Consider the following 15,400-nt stretch of genomic DNA (forward strand, 5'->3'; position numbering starts at 1 on the left):
TGTATAGGTCTGTGGTGCCATTTTGTAATGAGTAAGACACTGATGAATCCACACACAGTTTTAACTGTTGTCATTGTTTCTACATCCACAAATGTTATTTCATTTTTTCTCTTTCATTTCAAACATTTACAAAGATAATTATGACAGCCTTAGTATTATAGAGCAGTTACATACATCATGGCTAGAAATGTTGAAGCCTGTATAAAGTCAGTGGTCCTATGTTTGTGGCTGGGTTCTCATACAATACTGATGAGCCCAGAGTAAAATAAGGTGCAAATCATCTCTCTGGATTTCAGGGACTGTACAACATGATAGATCCGTCACAGATCACTGATCAAATGCAAGCAAAAGATGCAACATTTGTGATATCTACTGTTTAGAAATAGTGCTTTTCCTGTGCCAATCTGAGGTAGACGTAACAAAACCAATGCAACACAAAAATGGAGACAGGTGTTAATAAGAGACTGCAACTGAGATAGACATTCTTCAGTAGCAAGCACACGATTATCACGAGCTAACTTGTGTACTGACACCTGGTTTACAGAGTGATCACCTCCTCCACTCTACAGATCTTACTGTCAACAATTATAAATTAGCTTTTACAGTGTTCTCAGCTGCAGGAAGGGTTGGACAGAGAACCGACAGTACCACTGTACAGACAGATACTGAGGTTCATACAGTGCATCTCAGCATACACAGCAGGCCTTAATGCTAAACACACACACACACACACATACATACACCACTACAGCTACTTCACACACAGCCACAGTTATTGCTTCAAAGCAGAGCACACACATAGCTCCAGCAGTAGTCAGTACTGTTGAATGGAGACAAGGAGCAGGAAATACAATAAACGAAAGGGACAGTTCATCATAAAAACACATCTTTCTCGTGGCCTGCATGGTCTTTAAGTGAGGTTTCTGTAAAGGTTTTTTTCCTCCTTTCTAATAAACTGGATCTAACAGCACTGTTTGTAGTGCCTAAAAATACAACTTACAACCCCAAAAAAGCAAAGTCTCATTCCATTGCTTATTCATTTATTTAGTGTTATTTTCTACCCAAAAACTGTTATAGCGCTCAGAAGGAACAAGCCAATAAAGTCAACTTGTAACAGAATTATTGGATGTATTTATGTAAGATGTCCTCCAAATTCACATCGTTCTGCACAGCTGCAGTTTGGTAGAAAGTAACCATGTCAAGATTTCTGAGAAGAGACCTTGTTTTTGGTGTCACATATCATCCAGTACTATTAGAGAGAAGACAGAAAGCCTGATGACAAGTCACACCAAGACAACCTGATGGATAAATAGAACAGGCCATTACTGTCATTGTAACATGCCACATGTACAATGAAAATGTATTTTAAATTTCATTGTACATGTAGCATGTTACACAACAACAATAAAACCCTATTCTATTCTATAAAAACCACTGTAGGTCACAAACAAAATATGAATTTTAGATTTTGCAGTAAACTGTCTCTTAAAACATGCAGGCACCCTTAATGAGGCTGCAGAAAAGCACCACAATTTGAAGAATACACAAAAAGAGCAATGTGGCAAATCAAAAGGACATAAAAAGCCTCTCTGAGTGCCATATACAGGCTGTTTTCAAGATAAAAATGTCAAACCCTGTGATTTAAAATTTAAAAGCTCTCAAGATGACACTTAGAAAAATACTTAAGTATGAACTCTGACCTCGGCTGTATTCCTGCTGCGGACATTCTTTGGTCATGAAATAGGCTGAATTTTAACAGATTTACAAATGCTCCTCGGCACAAAGGAAGCATGCAGCAACTGATCTAATTTGCAGAATAGAGCTGGTACACAAATTGTTTTCTTTTATATCGAACGATCATATTCCCAAATATCACTTCCATGAAAAATCTTAGTTTGTGATCAGATCGCTGAAGATCTGTATATAGACGATATGAAAACAGTTAGCTGCTTTTACCTTTGTATGGCAGAAGTTTTTGTCCAACATCACTGTTACAATACTCACTCTTGCAGTGTCACATTGGCTCTAATGCCTCCATTTCACAATGTACAAAGTAACCATCTGCTAGTAATGGAGATGTAATGATGTAAAGGAGATGGATGGTTTTTCTTAATCACTGTTTCCACTCTCTGGCAGTCCACAGGAGTAGCAAAGGCACAAAAACAGATACAGACAATCCCAATCATCCCAACTCATCCCATCATCACATGACTCTCTTCTAAAAACACTTTTTAAAGTCATGTTTGCAGGTGGGAGTCTTTGCACTGGGTCTGTCCTTTATAGTGCACATTAAAAACAACAAAGACGTGCCTTCTGCTTGTTGGAATTTAACGGGAAGGCGGGTGAAGGGATGACTGGAAAATCAGCCCTGGAGTTCTTCGAAGCAGGTCTCACACACCCTTACTGGCTTTTTAGAAGACGGCGTGAGGGCATTCTTTGCTGAACACTCAGCACAGAAAATGTTTCCACAGTGTCTGCAATGGTGCTGGATGTTCAGAAAAGGAGAGAGAGGAGAGAGGTGCATGGTTTCAACAATACACATCTTGCCTGCAAGAACCAAATCCTTCATGAAAGCATCACTCACCTTCCTGACAGTGACAGTAAAGACTTTCCCACAAGCCATGCAGTTCTGCACTTCATGATCCTCAGCCCATTTTCTAGTCAGACTTTGTGACTGCTTGATCTAAGAGAAGCAAAAGCAGGAGTTAATTAGGGAACTTTCAACTAATTAGGTTCATAAGTCATTTTACAGATGGCTGACCTGAAGTGATTGGTTTTCTCTGCCGAGCTCCTGCATTGCTGCGGTTGTGTCGTCCAGCTTCCTCCTGAGCTCCACAACTTTGGCCTGCAGTTTCTCTATCTCACCTTCACCCTTCACACACCTAAGACACAAAAAGAGCTCTGAGGATGAAAGTGTGTTTGTAATTTATTTATCAGGACATTTTTCCAACCACCACTATAGGACCTCAGCACAAAAAAGAACAACACTTAGTCCTCACTCAAACAACTGCAGCATGTAAACAAGTTGTAATGTACAGTATGTTTAGTTAGTGAACTGTTCTAATCATATATTTTCCACACAAATGTTCAGGTATTTACACTTGAGCAGGAAAATACCATTACCTTGGAATCCCCACCCCCCTTCTCAGAAAACCTGTAAAGGTGCCCTGAAGGAAAATGTTACTGTACTTGAGGTGGAATGTGTTAACGATATTGCTGGTATGACCTGAATGCCTTTCTTCTTTTACTATGACAGTTGTGTCAGTTATGTAACGACCGGGAACCCTGTCTAAAAAAAGGACAAATGTTCATCTGTTGAGGCAGCCTTCTATGTTCTACAGTATCTCTGCAGTGGCACATGCAACAAGTCATATTAAATGTCATAAATATCACATTCAATTATCATTTCTCATACAGGATAAAGTAATTGTGCCTGTTCAGCACTTTTTTTATTGAACTCCTGACCTTGTTTGAAGCAGAGGCCTTAGACATACAGAACTTGACAAACCTTGTAGATCTCATCCCTCTTCAATGCACATGACGTCAACAATCTGTGTGCAATGTGGTGTGTTTCAAGCACATCCAAAAGTCTTAGAGAAAAAGTAATTATCTGCAGAGGTAATAAACATGTTAACACAGGATCAACTGACCTTTCCAAAAGGGCCCGTCGCTCATCCTGGTTGTTCTGCACGGTGGCTTCCAGTACGGCGATTTCCCCTCTCAGCTCATCAGTCTGTTTCTCCAGCTCAGTCACTCTCCGCTGGCTGCCCTGCCACTCCCTCTTCAGAGTGGCCACATTCTCGTTCAGTGCTGTCACCTGTACACCCAGCTTAGCTTCTGTCTCCTCCCTGAGCTTCACCTGCTCCTCTTTGGCTCGCTTCTCTGCCACCTGTGGGAAGCGGCATGTCGGAAAAAAGTGAGATCGACATTTTAGCCTCCCAGAATTGTTGGAATTTGACAGGCAGTCATACCAGCTGTTCCTGAAAGTTCTTGATTTGGGTGAGGAGGTGCTCCTCTTTCTGGCTCCTGCTGTCCCGGGTGGCCTGGTGCTCTTTCTGCTCTTGCATCAGGGCCCCCTGCGCCGCCTCCACCTGGCCCTGCAGCTCCAGCTTCTGCTGGATCAATAGCTGTTTGGCTTCCTGCAACTCACCCAGCTCCTGGAAAAACAAACCAACTTTCATCAGATCTAGTCTCTCTGAAAAAAACAAGGAGTTAAGACTTCAAGACTTTGGAGCAGTTATTGCTCCCACAGCTTCACATAAACATTGACACTCAAGTTAAAGTGCCAACTCAAACATGCTTCACTACAACTTTGAAGAGTTAAGCATGGAAAGCATCAATGATCAATGTCAACATCAGCATAATTATCCAGCCTCTCTCTGCCCTTTTGAATCTAAAGACCGACATTTGTGACTGACCTTCTCACTCTTCTCTGTTAGTGTTTTTAACTCAGAGGTCAGTTTGCTGTTGTTCTTCTCCAGGACACTCTTGGTGTTTTTCAGCTCCTCCACATTTCTCCGCTCCTTCTCCAGTGCCTCCTTAACTTGACCCTGAATGGCACAATTGACATTATACTGATACAATGACACCACCTGACATGATTGTGAAGTGTCATGTGAGTTTACAATTTGTCTAACCTGTTGCTTCTGCAGCTCCTTCAGAGTTTGTTCCTGCTTTTGGAGCTTCTGGTCCCGTTTGGAGAGCTCCTGCTCCAACGAGCCATGTTTGGATTTCAGTTCCTGGATCTGAGCCTCTAAACCAGTCTGATGGGTTTGATTAGCAGCCAGCTCCTCCTGGGCCATGTTCAGTTTATTCTCTGATGTCTACAGTGTTCAAATGTGCAAATATGTATTAGCCTGACCTTCTCCACAATCCTATAATGTTAATAACACATATGATATAACAGCATGTACCTTAAGGTCTTGTCTTAGGGAAGAAACCTCAGACTCCTTTCCGTAGAAGTCAGACTGGAGCTTGCTGATGTTCTCCTGGCTTTGCTGCAAGGCTTTTTGCAGCTCAGCTGTCTGGCTCTTCTCAGTAGCCAGCCCCTGGCCAAGCTCCGACACCTGCGCCCTTAGCTTACTCTCCTCTTCTGCCTGAAGAAGTGAGTCAAATATACACATTCATGTATGCACAGAAGGTTTGAAGCTCATCATGATTAGATTGTGTTTGAAAAATGCTTCTTACTTTCTTGTTACTGACTTCCTGCAGTTCTGTCACTTGGCTCCTCAGTTTCTTAATCTCTTCTTCCAAGGACCCCTGGGTCGTTTTAAGTTGTTGCTGCAGCTTCTCCAGTTGCTTCTCCTTTTCTTTCAGTGTCTCCTGAGTTTTTGAGTGCTGCTGCTCTAATGAGCTCAGCTGCACTTTCAACGTTTTCTCTGCCTTACATTTTCAGACACACAACAGATATTTAGATCTAGATGTAAAACAACAACATTTGATCTTTCAGCTGCTTACCTCTTTCATCTGCTCAAGCTGCTCTTTAGATTCTTTCATTGCCTTTGTGATGGACTCGTTATTTCTAAGAAGCTCCTGCCTCGTCTTTTCATTGGATTTTTCCTGTGGATTATGACAGATACAAGTAAGAAGCAGTACTATAGTCAATACAGTATAATGTATTGGACACTGATTACAGGCTACTAACAATACCTTCTCCTCCACAGCTGATTTATGGTTCTTCCTCTCAGTGTCCAGCTGACTCTGACTCTCTTTCAGGGCCTTATTAGCCTTTCCCAGGCTCTCCTGACAAGCAGCAAGCTCCTTGCTTTGAGACTCTTTTTCCTGTTGGGCTTTTTGTAGGTCTGCTGCCAGACTCTGAGCTTTCTTTCCCAGCTCTGCACACTGAGTCTTCCCCTCCTGGGTCACCTTGCCCAGGTTCACCTTCAAAGCAGCCATCTCCTGCTGTCTGTTCTCCAGCTGCTGCTGGATGCCACTCAAAGTGAGTGTTTTTTTCTCTAATTCCTCTTGCAGACTTGTAGCCCTAGAAAATACATTCATTACATCTGTATTAAACAAGAGACTGAAAGATTTACTTGCCTTGTTAACCATACAGTATTTATCAGAACTAAAAACAGATCTGAGTTTGTCTCACCCTGCTTTCTCAGTTTCCAGTGAGTGCTGCAGCTCCTTGGCTTTCTTTTTAACCTCTGAACTCTCCTTCTGCAACTTCTGCACTTCCTGCTGTGCCTGGTCCCGTGTGGCCTGCACCTCCCCTACATGGGACTCCAGTTTCTATTAGATTATAGCATCGTGTTCATTTAGCAAAACCAAATAATGTACATTCAAAGCATTAAAGTCACTGCAATACAAACCTTATTGAGCCCCTCCAGCTGCTCTATGCGTTGCTCTGATGCCAGCAGTTTGTCTTTGCATTCCTTTAGACTGGTTTCCAGCTGCGTGCACTGCTCCTGCCTCTCTTTGAGCCTTTGGGTCTTCTCCTCCACTTTCTTAAGGACTTTATTCAGCTCCTAGTCAACAGTGTAGGCAGGGTGCAATGTTACAGCATAAAGGTGAGGAGGCAAACAGGAAACAACAATTAGTGGTCAGGGAGAGACTTGGAAGAGGGGAAACGGCAGGCTGTTTAAGTTACACCATCGAGGAAGCTTACGTGCTGCTTGTCTTGCAGTGCATGTTGAGCAGTCTCCAGGTTGTTTTCAAGGTTGGCCTTCTGTGCAGCTTTGGCTGCCTCTGCAGATAGCAACAACTCGGTCTTTGCTTTCAGCTGAAATGTAACAAACCAACAAACACCAGGTCGAAATATTTGATCAGAGATCTGGAGAAAATCATACGACTGCATCAGTCCTACAGGTAGTGCATACTTTTTAAGGAGCTTACCTGTGCATCCAGCGTGGCTACCTTTTCTTTGCTGTCTGTGAGATGGGCTGTGAGTTCACTGACAGACGTCTCCAGGGTGTGAGCTCGGTCCTGGGCTGAACGCAGCAGGGTCTTTTGCTCTTGGACCTGCTTGTGGAGGTTATCCTGGGCTTGCTTGTTGCTCTCTGATTGGTTCTTCACCTTGTCTGTCAACTGTGTCACCTTTAAGACCCACACAAAGGAAAAAGCAATTGTGTATATATATATATATATATATGCGCATATAAAAAGGCCAGTTTTCTACTTATGCTTTTTACACCAGGTGTGCAGCCTTTTTACACAGAAATGAGAACCCAATAAATAATGTTAGCTGTAGCTTCCACTTTATGGTATTCATCCTGTTGACATTTATTTTGCACAGCTCATATTACATTTATTTCATGATGCATAGGGGCCAGAAAATGACAACACACCACACTTGTTTTAAGCTTGTGACATAAACCCACTTGTGTGTGTGTGTGTGTATTAACCTGTTCCTGTAGTGCATGGTTTTTTTCCTTCAGCTGATTGAGGACGGCCGTCTCTCCCTCCCCTGCTTGGATCTTAGCACACAGATCCTCCCTCTCAGCCTCCAACTGGCTCACAATGTCTTTACTTTTCTGGAGCAGAGCTTCCAGGTTCTGGATCTTCTGGTCCTTATCGCCAATCTGACGCAACACCTGCTCCAGGTCATTCTACAGCACGAGAACAGATCAGATAACATATAGTGGGATTATGCTGCATGTCATTACTTTTAACCAATTAAGGGAACTATAAGAATGCATGTTTGTTCTCTATTTTTATTATGAATGGCACAGATATGAGGGTTTAGCGTTGAGCAGTAGCACCTGCGCCTCTCTGAGTTTGCCGTTGGTGTTTTGCTGCAGTGCCTGCAGTTCCTGGTGCTGCTGCTTGGCTTTCTCCAGCTGGTGCTGCAGGTCTGTGTTCTTACTGCTGCTCTCCTTCAGCTGAGGCAAAACACAGAGGTCTTATACCTTATTTATCTTAATACCTTTTTTCACCACCATCAGATACATTCAGGTGCTGTTCAGACATCTTTTACATTATTTCCCCATAGGGATTAATAAAGATATTCTTAATCTTAATTTTTTTGCTCACCTGTTCTTCTGCACGGGAGAGTTTGAGCTGCAGGTCAGCAGCTTGCTGCTCACGGTCCTTCAGTTTCTCCCCAGACAGCTGCCTCTGTTCTTTCAGTCGACCTTGCACCTCACCCAACTGCCTCTCTGCCTCCAGCAGTTTGCTGTGTAGCTAGAAGATCACATAGTCACAGCAGAAAAAGAGTAAGACGAAATATAAAAATTAGACACATACATACTCTTGAAGAGGGATATCAGGAGACTTCTTTGATAGCATCTGGTCACATAGTCACCCCACTCACTTGACTGATCTCAGTCTGCTGCTGAGCACCTTGACTTTCTTTTTCTTCCTTCTGCTGCTCCAACTGCTTCCTCTCGACCTTCATCTCAGCGTGCTTCACCTCCAGCTCTGCCATCTCACTCTTCAGTTTCATCATCTCCTCAGCCCTCTCCGTAAGCTCCGTCTGAGCTTTCTGCAGGGAGGCTTCGGCCCCCGTGGCCCGAGCCTGGAGCTCCTGTACTTCCAAATCATTTTCTCTTAGACTGTCTTGGACTGCTTTCTTAGCAGATATCTCAGCTCCCAAATTCTCCTCCAGCTTTTGATACTCCTTCTCCTTACGTGCAAGTTTTTCAGATAGACTCTGTGAGAAGAGCAGAAGGAAACATGAGGCAGATGTGCACTGGTTGTCCAGACATTTAAAAAGCACTACAAACACTAATAGACAGTAAGTAAGTAGGATAAGGACTGAAAATGTCTGAAAGGTTATTCACGGGTAATTATTTAGGCCATGCTAAAACACGAACCAATTGTCTTATTCAAACAGTAAGGGTGATGAGAGCCGCAACACATGTAATATGGGCAATGGAAAACAGGCGGTCGCCTGTAAAGACTCAAAAATAGAGTGTGGCGTTTCTTATTGAGGGGTTACAGCACAGGACTGTGTAGCACTTGGCCCACTATACACTCTGGCAGTAAACTCAGAGTCACAGAGTGACAAAGAACGAAATGTTGTTAATAGTGTACTGTGCTGCTAGGAAGTGTGAGGAGACACCTGGACTTCACAGACATCCAGTAAATTGTCTGTAGGTCAATACAGCAGCTGACACACTAACAACCCTCTCTGGAGACTCTCTGGTTTGCCTCTCTTCATTTGTTCATCCTGCAGCCTTGTTGCCTGCTGTGCTTTTCTGTTAGCTCTATGTGCCATCCTGGAGTTATAGCCCAATGAAAACCTCTGTTGGTTGATCACCTGTCTGTCCTAATCCTCTGTGCCTCCTACCTGCTCCAGTATTTTCATTCCTATTCTCATAAGATGAGTGGTCTGTATCAGGTCTTCTGGTATCCTGTTGCAAGAAGAGGCGCTACTGGAGATCTACTACTGTAATCCTCCCTCTTACCCGCAAACCTACTTGGCTTGGAGATGATTGGCGCATCTGATGCGGGAGGCTTAAAGCTCTGGCAGAAAGCCTGAGCTACGCTCCACAGGTCCCATTGCAGCAGTCACATTACCTGTGATTGTATTTCACCCCCAGTGGTAGAGCTGGCAGTGCACCGATCCCCCCTGCTGGTTTAATTATAGTGCTGCGGGTCATTTTTGTCAACATGTCTCAGTTGCTAGAGACGGTCAGTGACAGCAGAGCATTGTGACGACCTGATGCTGAGCAACAGAGGAAGGTTTACACAAACTGAGATGACATGCTCTGCAGTAGAGTGGCAGCTGGTGAAGCCAGTTAACATTACTATATTGTAAGTAAATCCTACACATTCTTATGGGGCAACAGATGTCATAACTGATATGTTAGTGCCTTCAGCAATTTGGTCAATATCACAAAACCGTTACACCATTACAACAACTTCTGCATTACCTGGCTTTGCTGCTGCAAACTATTCAGATCACTCTGCAGCTGGTGGATCTGTTGCGTGTAGACAGCTGCTTCCTGCGGACCCTTCTCCAGCTCTGCTTTTAGTTGGGATATGGTCATCTGCAACACATCGAGCACATATGTTAGACGCTTTCTGGAAAAACACTTGAGAAAACAAACACTTTAGAAAACTGAAGCAGTACCGTGAAGGACAGAAAAAAAGGAAAAAGGAACATTAATTAGTAACAACTAGGCTTCACTTGCACATTCACACAAAAGTATTTAAACAAAAGTAGAAAGAATTCTGCACACTGTCAAAAAAAAGTGAAAAACAAACAAAAAATGGAGCCTAATTTGGGACCAAGCGGAAACGACATGTTTTACCTCCAGTTTACGAATCTTGATTATTGTGTGTGTTGCAGAGGGATACCGTTTGTGAGGAGAAGAGGAGAAAGAAGGGAAACAGACACAGAGACAAAGGTAAGTCATGAAACAACAGCAGGCAGACAATAGGCTGCAGGAAATCAGCTGGACTCAGAGAATAAATGATATACAGAAACAACAACATCCTGACAGAGCAGCATGAAGCAGAATATCCTGAATGATGTTGTTGACAATGCATGAGGCTCAGTATAAAGGTGACTAGTTTTTTCACTGCAATATCAGCATTTCGCTGGTCAGGTTAAGACCTTAATGTTAAGTTAACTATAACAGAGGGCTTACATATTTAAATAACATTTTAAAAACAATTTGCAGAAAGACAGGTTTGGGGCCTGCAGCTGCTAGATGGAGCCTTATAAATACTCCTCTCCTTCTGTAATCATAATTTCAGGGCTGAATTATTCACCAGGCATTAATTAATGGCTAAATTAGGCACAAAACCATCTGGTAGGACATAATATATCAACAGTATTTCAGTGCCGCTTTGACATAAGAAAGATGAATTTTGTGCAGTGAGAAACAGGTGGAATGGAAAACGCTTTGACAACAATGGTTTCACAGAGGATTATGTAGACAGTGGAAATCAGTGTGAATGTTTATGTGCTTGTGACAGGAACAGGTAAAGGGTGAAAGAGTGTCAACACGTTAGGCGCTCTGGCCTCCTAACCTCTGAGGTAGTATAATTAGCCTGCAGCTGTTCATAGTGGTTTTTGAGGCATTCAGACTCTTCCTCTCTCTCACGGGTCATACGGTCCATCAGCGTCTGCACCTGCACCAGCTCCTTCTTCAGAACCTCCACATCTTCAACTCCTGGGCGCTGCAGCTATGGGGCAAAGCGGAGGCACTTGTTTAAGTGGGGACAGGGTGGTAATAAGTTCTGAAAAACATTTCCCATGTTGTGTACAAGGGCTGTTGTGTGAAGGCCCTGGCCTGGACTTAATCTGAAAGTGCTCTGTGTGTGTTATACCAGTACCAGTTCAGTTTGGAGTCTCTCGTTTTCCTGCTTCTCAGTCTGCAGCTGTTCATTCACTTTGGCTAGCCTCTGGTCAGCAGCCTCCCGTAAGCTTTTCTCCTCATCGTACCGTGACTTCAAGTCTGTCAGATTCAACAATTCAAAAACATTTCATAATGTTCAAATGAAAACATAAATATCCCACTAGTTAACATAACTAATTTAGCAAAAGTGATATGAGAAAAAGGAACAACAATGGACTGTGTAAAATCAGAACAACTAGAAAAGCATTTCCTGAAGAAAATGCAAGCTGAAGCCTTGCTTTGAATGGTGATGTGAAGGATTGCTCTGAATTGCTGGAGAATCTGCAATCTGAATTTAATTTCAACATGGTTACGAATTTGAAAAGATTAAGCTCTTATTTTGAAAAGTAGAAAATCTTTGAACATTAGGAAGATATGAAAGAAAAACAGCTGAAGACAAGAACAGTATGAAGTCACGGACCTTAAAGAATAGCCTATGAATATACCATATGAAAGGTCTGAGGCTGGAATAATACCATAAGCTTATAAGGAGGACAGGCTGTGTGATTTGAATGTGGAAAAGTAAAAGACAGCTTAATGATCATCAATATGACAGATGTATTGTTTACAGTCTGATCAATAAGCAGAGTATTAGTCCTCTGTAGGTGCCTGTGAATGTTTTCCTGTATCCATTGCAACCTGAATGTTTTTTGTCCAAACCGCAGCCTTCAGACAAAAAATATGGACACCGTCAGAATTGCAAGATGTTGCTCTACAAAGCGGTGCAATTTTTATGTCTATGATGTCAAAGATGTGTAGATGGCGGCGAGTTGGAAAACGGCTGCTCTGCTTCTCTGTTTTTGATTTTACATTATGTCTTAATGGAAGAATGACCGGCACTCTCCCCGAACAGCTGGCTGTACAGGCAAAACAGTTTGGTGTTCAGTTTTAAGAGTCACACCATGAGAAAGCTAACGAGTGTTCCTTTGAACCGATATAAAAATTATCCCAGTTAGATGGACGGTGCAGGCCTGAGAGCAGGTTAGAGAGATTTTTTTAGGCATGTCCTCAGCCTCTCTCCACTCGGAGTGATGACATCATCCACTCTGGCTCCCAACATTCCGTGCAATACACACTAATGTTAAACTCAGAGACCTCAAAAACTACTCCACCTTTGCGAATCTGGCGTGCGGAAACGATTCGGAATTAGAAAATTTGCAGCAATCAAACTAATAACAGTGGTCTAGTGTAAATGTAAGTGGCTTCACACACTGACCTACTATCTCTGTGGCCAGCTGGGCAGCTTTCTGCTCAAACAAGTCTTTCATCTGTTTGATGTTGAACTTTTCTGTCTCAGCTTCATTCAACCTTCTCTCAAGAGCTGAAATAAAGTATCACATATTAGAAACAGAGGGCCTGCATTGCATTCTGACATGTATTTCAAATGTAATGTCTCTACCTGAATCCTCGGAGGTCACCTGACCATCATTCTGTGGAAGAGAGAGAAAGCAAGAAACATGTACAGTAAGTGAGCGTCAGCATCATCTTTCAGTAAACTGTTGTGCCATCTGAATAACTTTCAGTTTTCACTGTGATACAAGTTCAATATCTTGAAGGATTTACTTGCTTCAGATGTCCTTGAACTTTGTCTAATTCCTTCTTGAGCTCTCCAGAAAACCACCTTTCCTCCTGTTCACAAGAAAACACAAAGATCTTATGAGTCATATAAAAATTTACCTCTGCAACAGCCACAGTTCACAAACTTTACCTTGAGAGAGGCGTGCAGGTCCTGAACCTCTTGTCGGAGCATTGTGAGGTCTTCCCTACAAGGTGTGTTTACAAAACAAAATACAATTCTGTCAAATACACAGAATCCATACCCCCAAAAACTGTTAGCTATATACAAACCTATATATAACAAAATATTAATATCAGTCTCACCGAGTGGGGGCCACGTGAGCGGGGAGGTCTCCCGTGTCGTGGAACAGCTCATAGTGCTTAAACAGTTCCTCTGCAGAGTTGTGAGACTTCATGCACTGAGGACAGATGAAGCCCTGCACATAGGAAGACATCATCAGAAAACAGCAGAATAAATTATCAAACACCTTTCTGTTAGGCAGTTTAGATAACAAATAGAAAAAAAAGTTACCTCAGATGTTTGATCATGGTTAATGTCTGTGCTGGGCTGCTCTGCCTCGGCATTCTGGGATCCTCCCTTCCCAGGAGTCTGCAGAGTAGAAAATAAGGCTCCATTTGTAGATAGATATATCAAGTACCTTAGGCTGCTTTCCTTCTCAGTAGCTGTTGTACAACCAGCTGTGTGCCTGAAAGTTTTAGGTCAGCATGCCTACAAATATGTGGTCATGTGACAGGTAATCGACCTGTTCATAATAACCCACCCCACCTGCAATTTAGATCATTGAAATGGGGAGGGAGGTGATATGAAGAAAAATCAACATCACTCTACCCAACCTGGATAAGGAGATGCTTATCAGGAGTCAGTTCACTGGAGTGAAGCACAAACACATCAGGTGGATGCATTACGCATGGTCCATTCACAAAGCTGGGGCTGTTTTTCTGGGCTGATCATAGTGTGGCTAAATGCATAAGGTCAAAGCAAGTGCATGGGTGCCTCTCACCTTGTTGGAGGGATTACAAATAAAACTTTGTGAATGTTTGCATCATGGAGAGAACTTTGACCCTGGTCAAAGTGTGCACCAATTATCAAATGCTTCCTTATTTTAATGTCTTATATACAACAATGAGGTAGCACACTTTGACCCCTCACACAACATAACAAAATAAATATAATCACACTAAAAGAATCTATTCAATTACTGGTACCTTAATTTGGGACGGTACCAGGTTTAAATGAGATTTATTATACCAAAATAGATTTATTCCTCCTAGAACAGAACTGCAAATAACGGACAAAGGTGACAGAGATATGAAGTAATAATAAAATACATACAATGAGGTGTGTTTGTACCCATAAAATGACTCCGCATTCAGGACACAGTATCTCAGTGGTTACATTTTATGTGGGATGTTATTCTCCTTTAAGGCCTAAAACCAAATGTCAGTGTCTTTAGTGCGTGTCATTGAAAAACTCCGACAAAAGGTTGGCTGCTTTATTATTATTATGTTGTATGACTTAAACATAGTTAAAATAAATATTTTTTCCTTCAAAGTGTACACAATGAAGCCATTCGCAATGCATTGTGGTAACTGTAGTCATAGGAAAAAGCTAGCTTAGTTGCTAACATATATCCATTTCTCCCATTATTCTGTAATGATAAACCGGCGGTTTTTGCAGACTCATTAGCAGTAACACGATGTTTTGATTAGATAGACTCATTCTGTAAACCGCGTTTCACTCCATGTTGCTATCAGCCTGCTGACACAGGACTTCCCTACCCTCAATATGTGGCTAATGTCAGCGTTAGCATGTGATGAGAAGCCGATGAATCAACCTAGCAGATGTAACATGGCTAGCAACGAAATCTATACAAATAAACTGGCTCAGTGATGAGTTAGGTTGACTAGCAGAGCCGTTCCTTACTCGGCTATGTCTGTAAAGGTTTACACGTTAACTGTATTGTAAACAAGCGCTAGCTTCACTGCTGTCCAGAGTATCATAAATCAATTGAACCAAGTTAGCAGTCAGTAGCTAGCCGTGTCAAACCAAACACTAGGAGCGCTCGATAAGTTCACTAGGGCAGCGGGACCTTTCCAACCGTATGTTTCTAGATAACGAAACCTAAAAACCCGCCCATCGGCGACACGCTGTGTTTTAAAACATACGCCCTCATCATAAAACCAGTCATGGATAGGCCTGTGTCTCCTAAGAAAAACGACTCTCTTTTATCAAACATAAGCGATTCTGATGACTTTGATGCCCCATTGACTTACCATCTGAAGTATCCGTCTGAGCATGGCCTCGATTGTGTTTGTCCCGATACAAAAACAATCCTATCCGTTATCCAAATGCAAAGTTTACGTATCAGAACAACGAACACCTGACCAGTCTCAGGCAGCAGCGGTGGATGGGCGGGTCATGGAGAGGGAGGATGGCTGAGGAGGAGGAGGACATACAGCATGGCGAAGATCATACAAACAGTGCTGTCATCCTCCACTGTACAGACTGTACACGGATAAAACGGTGGCAAATG

At 42.6% G+C, this 15,400-nt stretch overlaps 1 protein-coding gene across 2 annotated transcripts; it reads right to left on the reverse strand.

Annotated features, from left to right (window-relative positions):
- Positions 1–53: 53 nt before the first annotated feature.
- Positions 54–15,283, reverse strand: eea1 (early endosome antigen 1). 2 transcript variants are annotated; one of them, XM_028407865.1, is made up of 30 exons: positions 15,141–15,283; positions 13,378–13,455; positions 13,170–13,282; positions 12,997–13,051; positions 12,852–12,917; positions 12,688–12,718; positions 12,505–12,609; positions 11,227–11,348; positions 10,921–11,076; positions 10,197–10,211; positions 9,816–9,932; positions 8,252–8,590; positions 7,972–8,121; positions 7,701–7,820; positions 7,344–7,547; positions 6,835–7,035; positions 6,608–6,721; positions 6,312–6,467; positions 6,092–6,231; positions 5,650–5,980; positions 5,458–5,559; positions 5,188–5,382; positions 4,914–5,096; positions 4,638–4,823; positions 4,419–4,550; positions 3,972–4,157; positions 3,651–3,889; positions 2,762–2,882; positions 2,585–2,683; positions 54–2,485 (listed from the first exon to the last, which is right to left on the reverse strand). In XM_028407865.1, exons 1-30 carry the CDS (start codon positions 15,162–15,164, stop codon positions 2,363–2,365), a joined length of 4,203 nt encoding a protein of 1,400 aa, XP_028263666.1. In that variant the 5' UTR covers positions 15,165–15,283; the 3' UTR covers positions 54–2,362. The 2 variants fall into 2 exon arrangements, with proteins under 2 accessions (XP_028263666.1, XP_028263667.1); XM_028407866.1 differs by lacking the exon at positions 10,197–10,211.
- Positions 15,284–15,400: the final 117 nt, after the last annotated feature.

Source organism: Parambassis ranga, chromosome 6 (assembly GCF_900634625.1).
Source record: "Parambassis ranga chromosome 6, fParRan2.1, whole genome shotgun sequence".
Classification (NCBI taxonomy): Eukaryota; Metazoa; Chordata; class Actinopteri; family Ambassidae; genus Parambassis; species Parambassis ranga.

Coding starts and splice junctions, on each gene's coding strand:
- eea1 (XM_028407865.1), bottom strand. CDS start 15,164: ATGCTCAGACGGATACTTCAGATG. Junction 6,468..6,607: donor CACTGCAAGACAAGCAGCAC/GTAAGCTTCCTC, acceptor ACTGTTGACTAG/GAGCTGAATAAAGTCCTTAA. Junction 5,560..5,649: donor AATCAGCTGTGGAGGAGAAG/GTATTGTTAGTA, acceptor CATAATCCACAG/GAAAAATCCAATGAAAAGAC.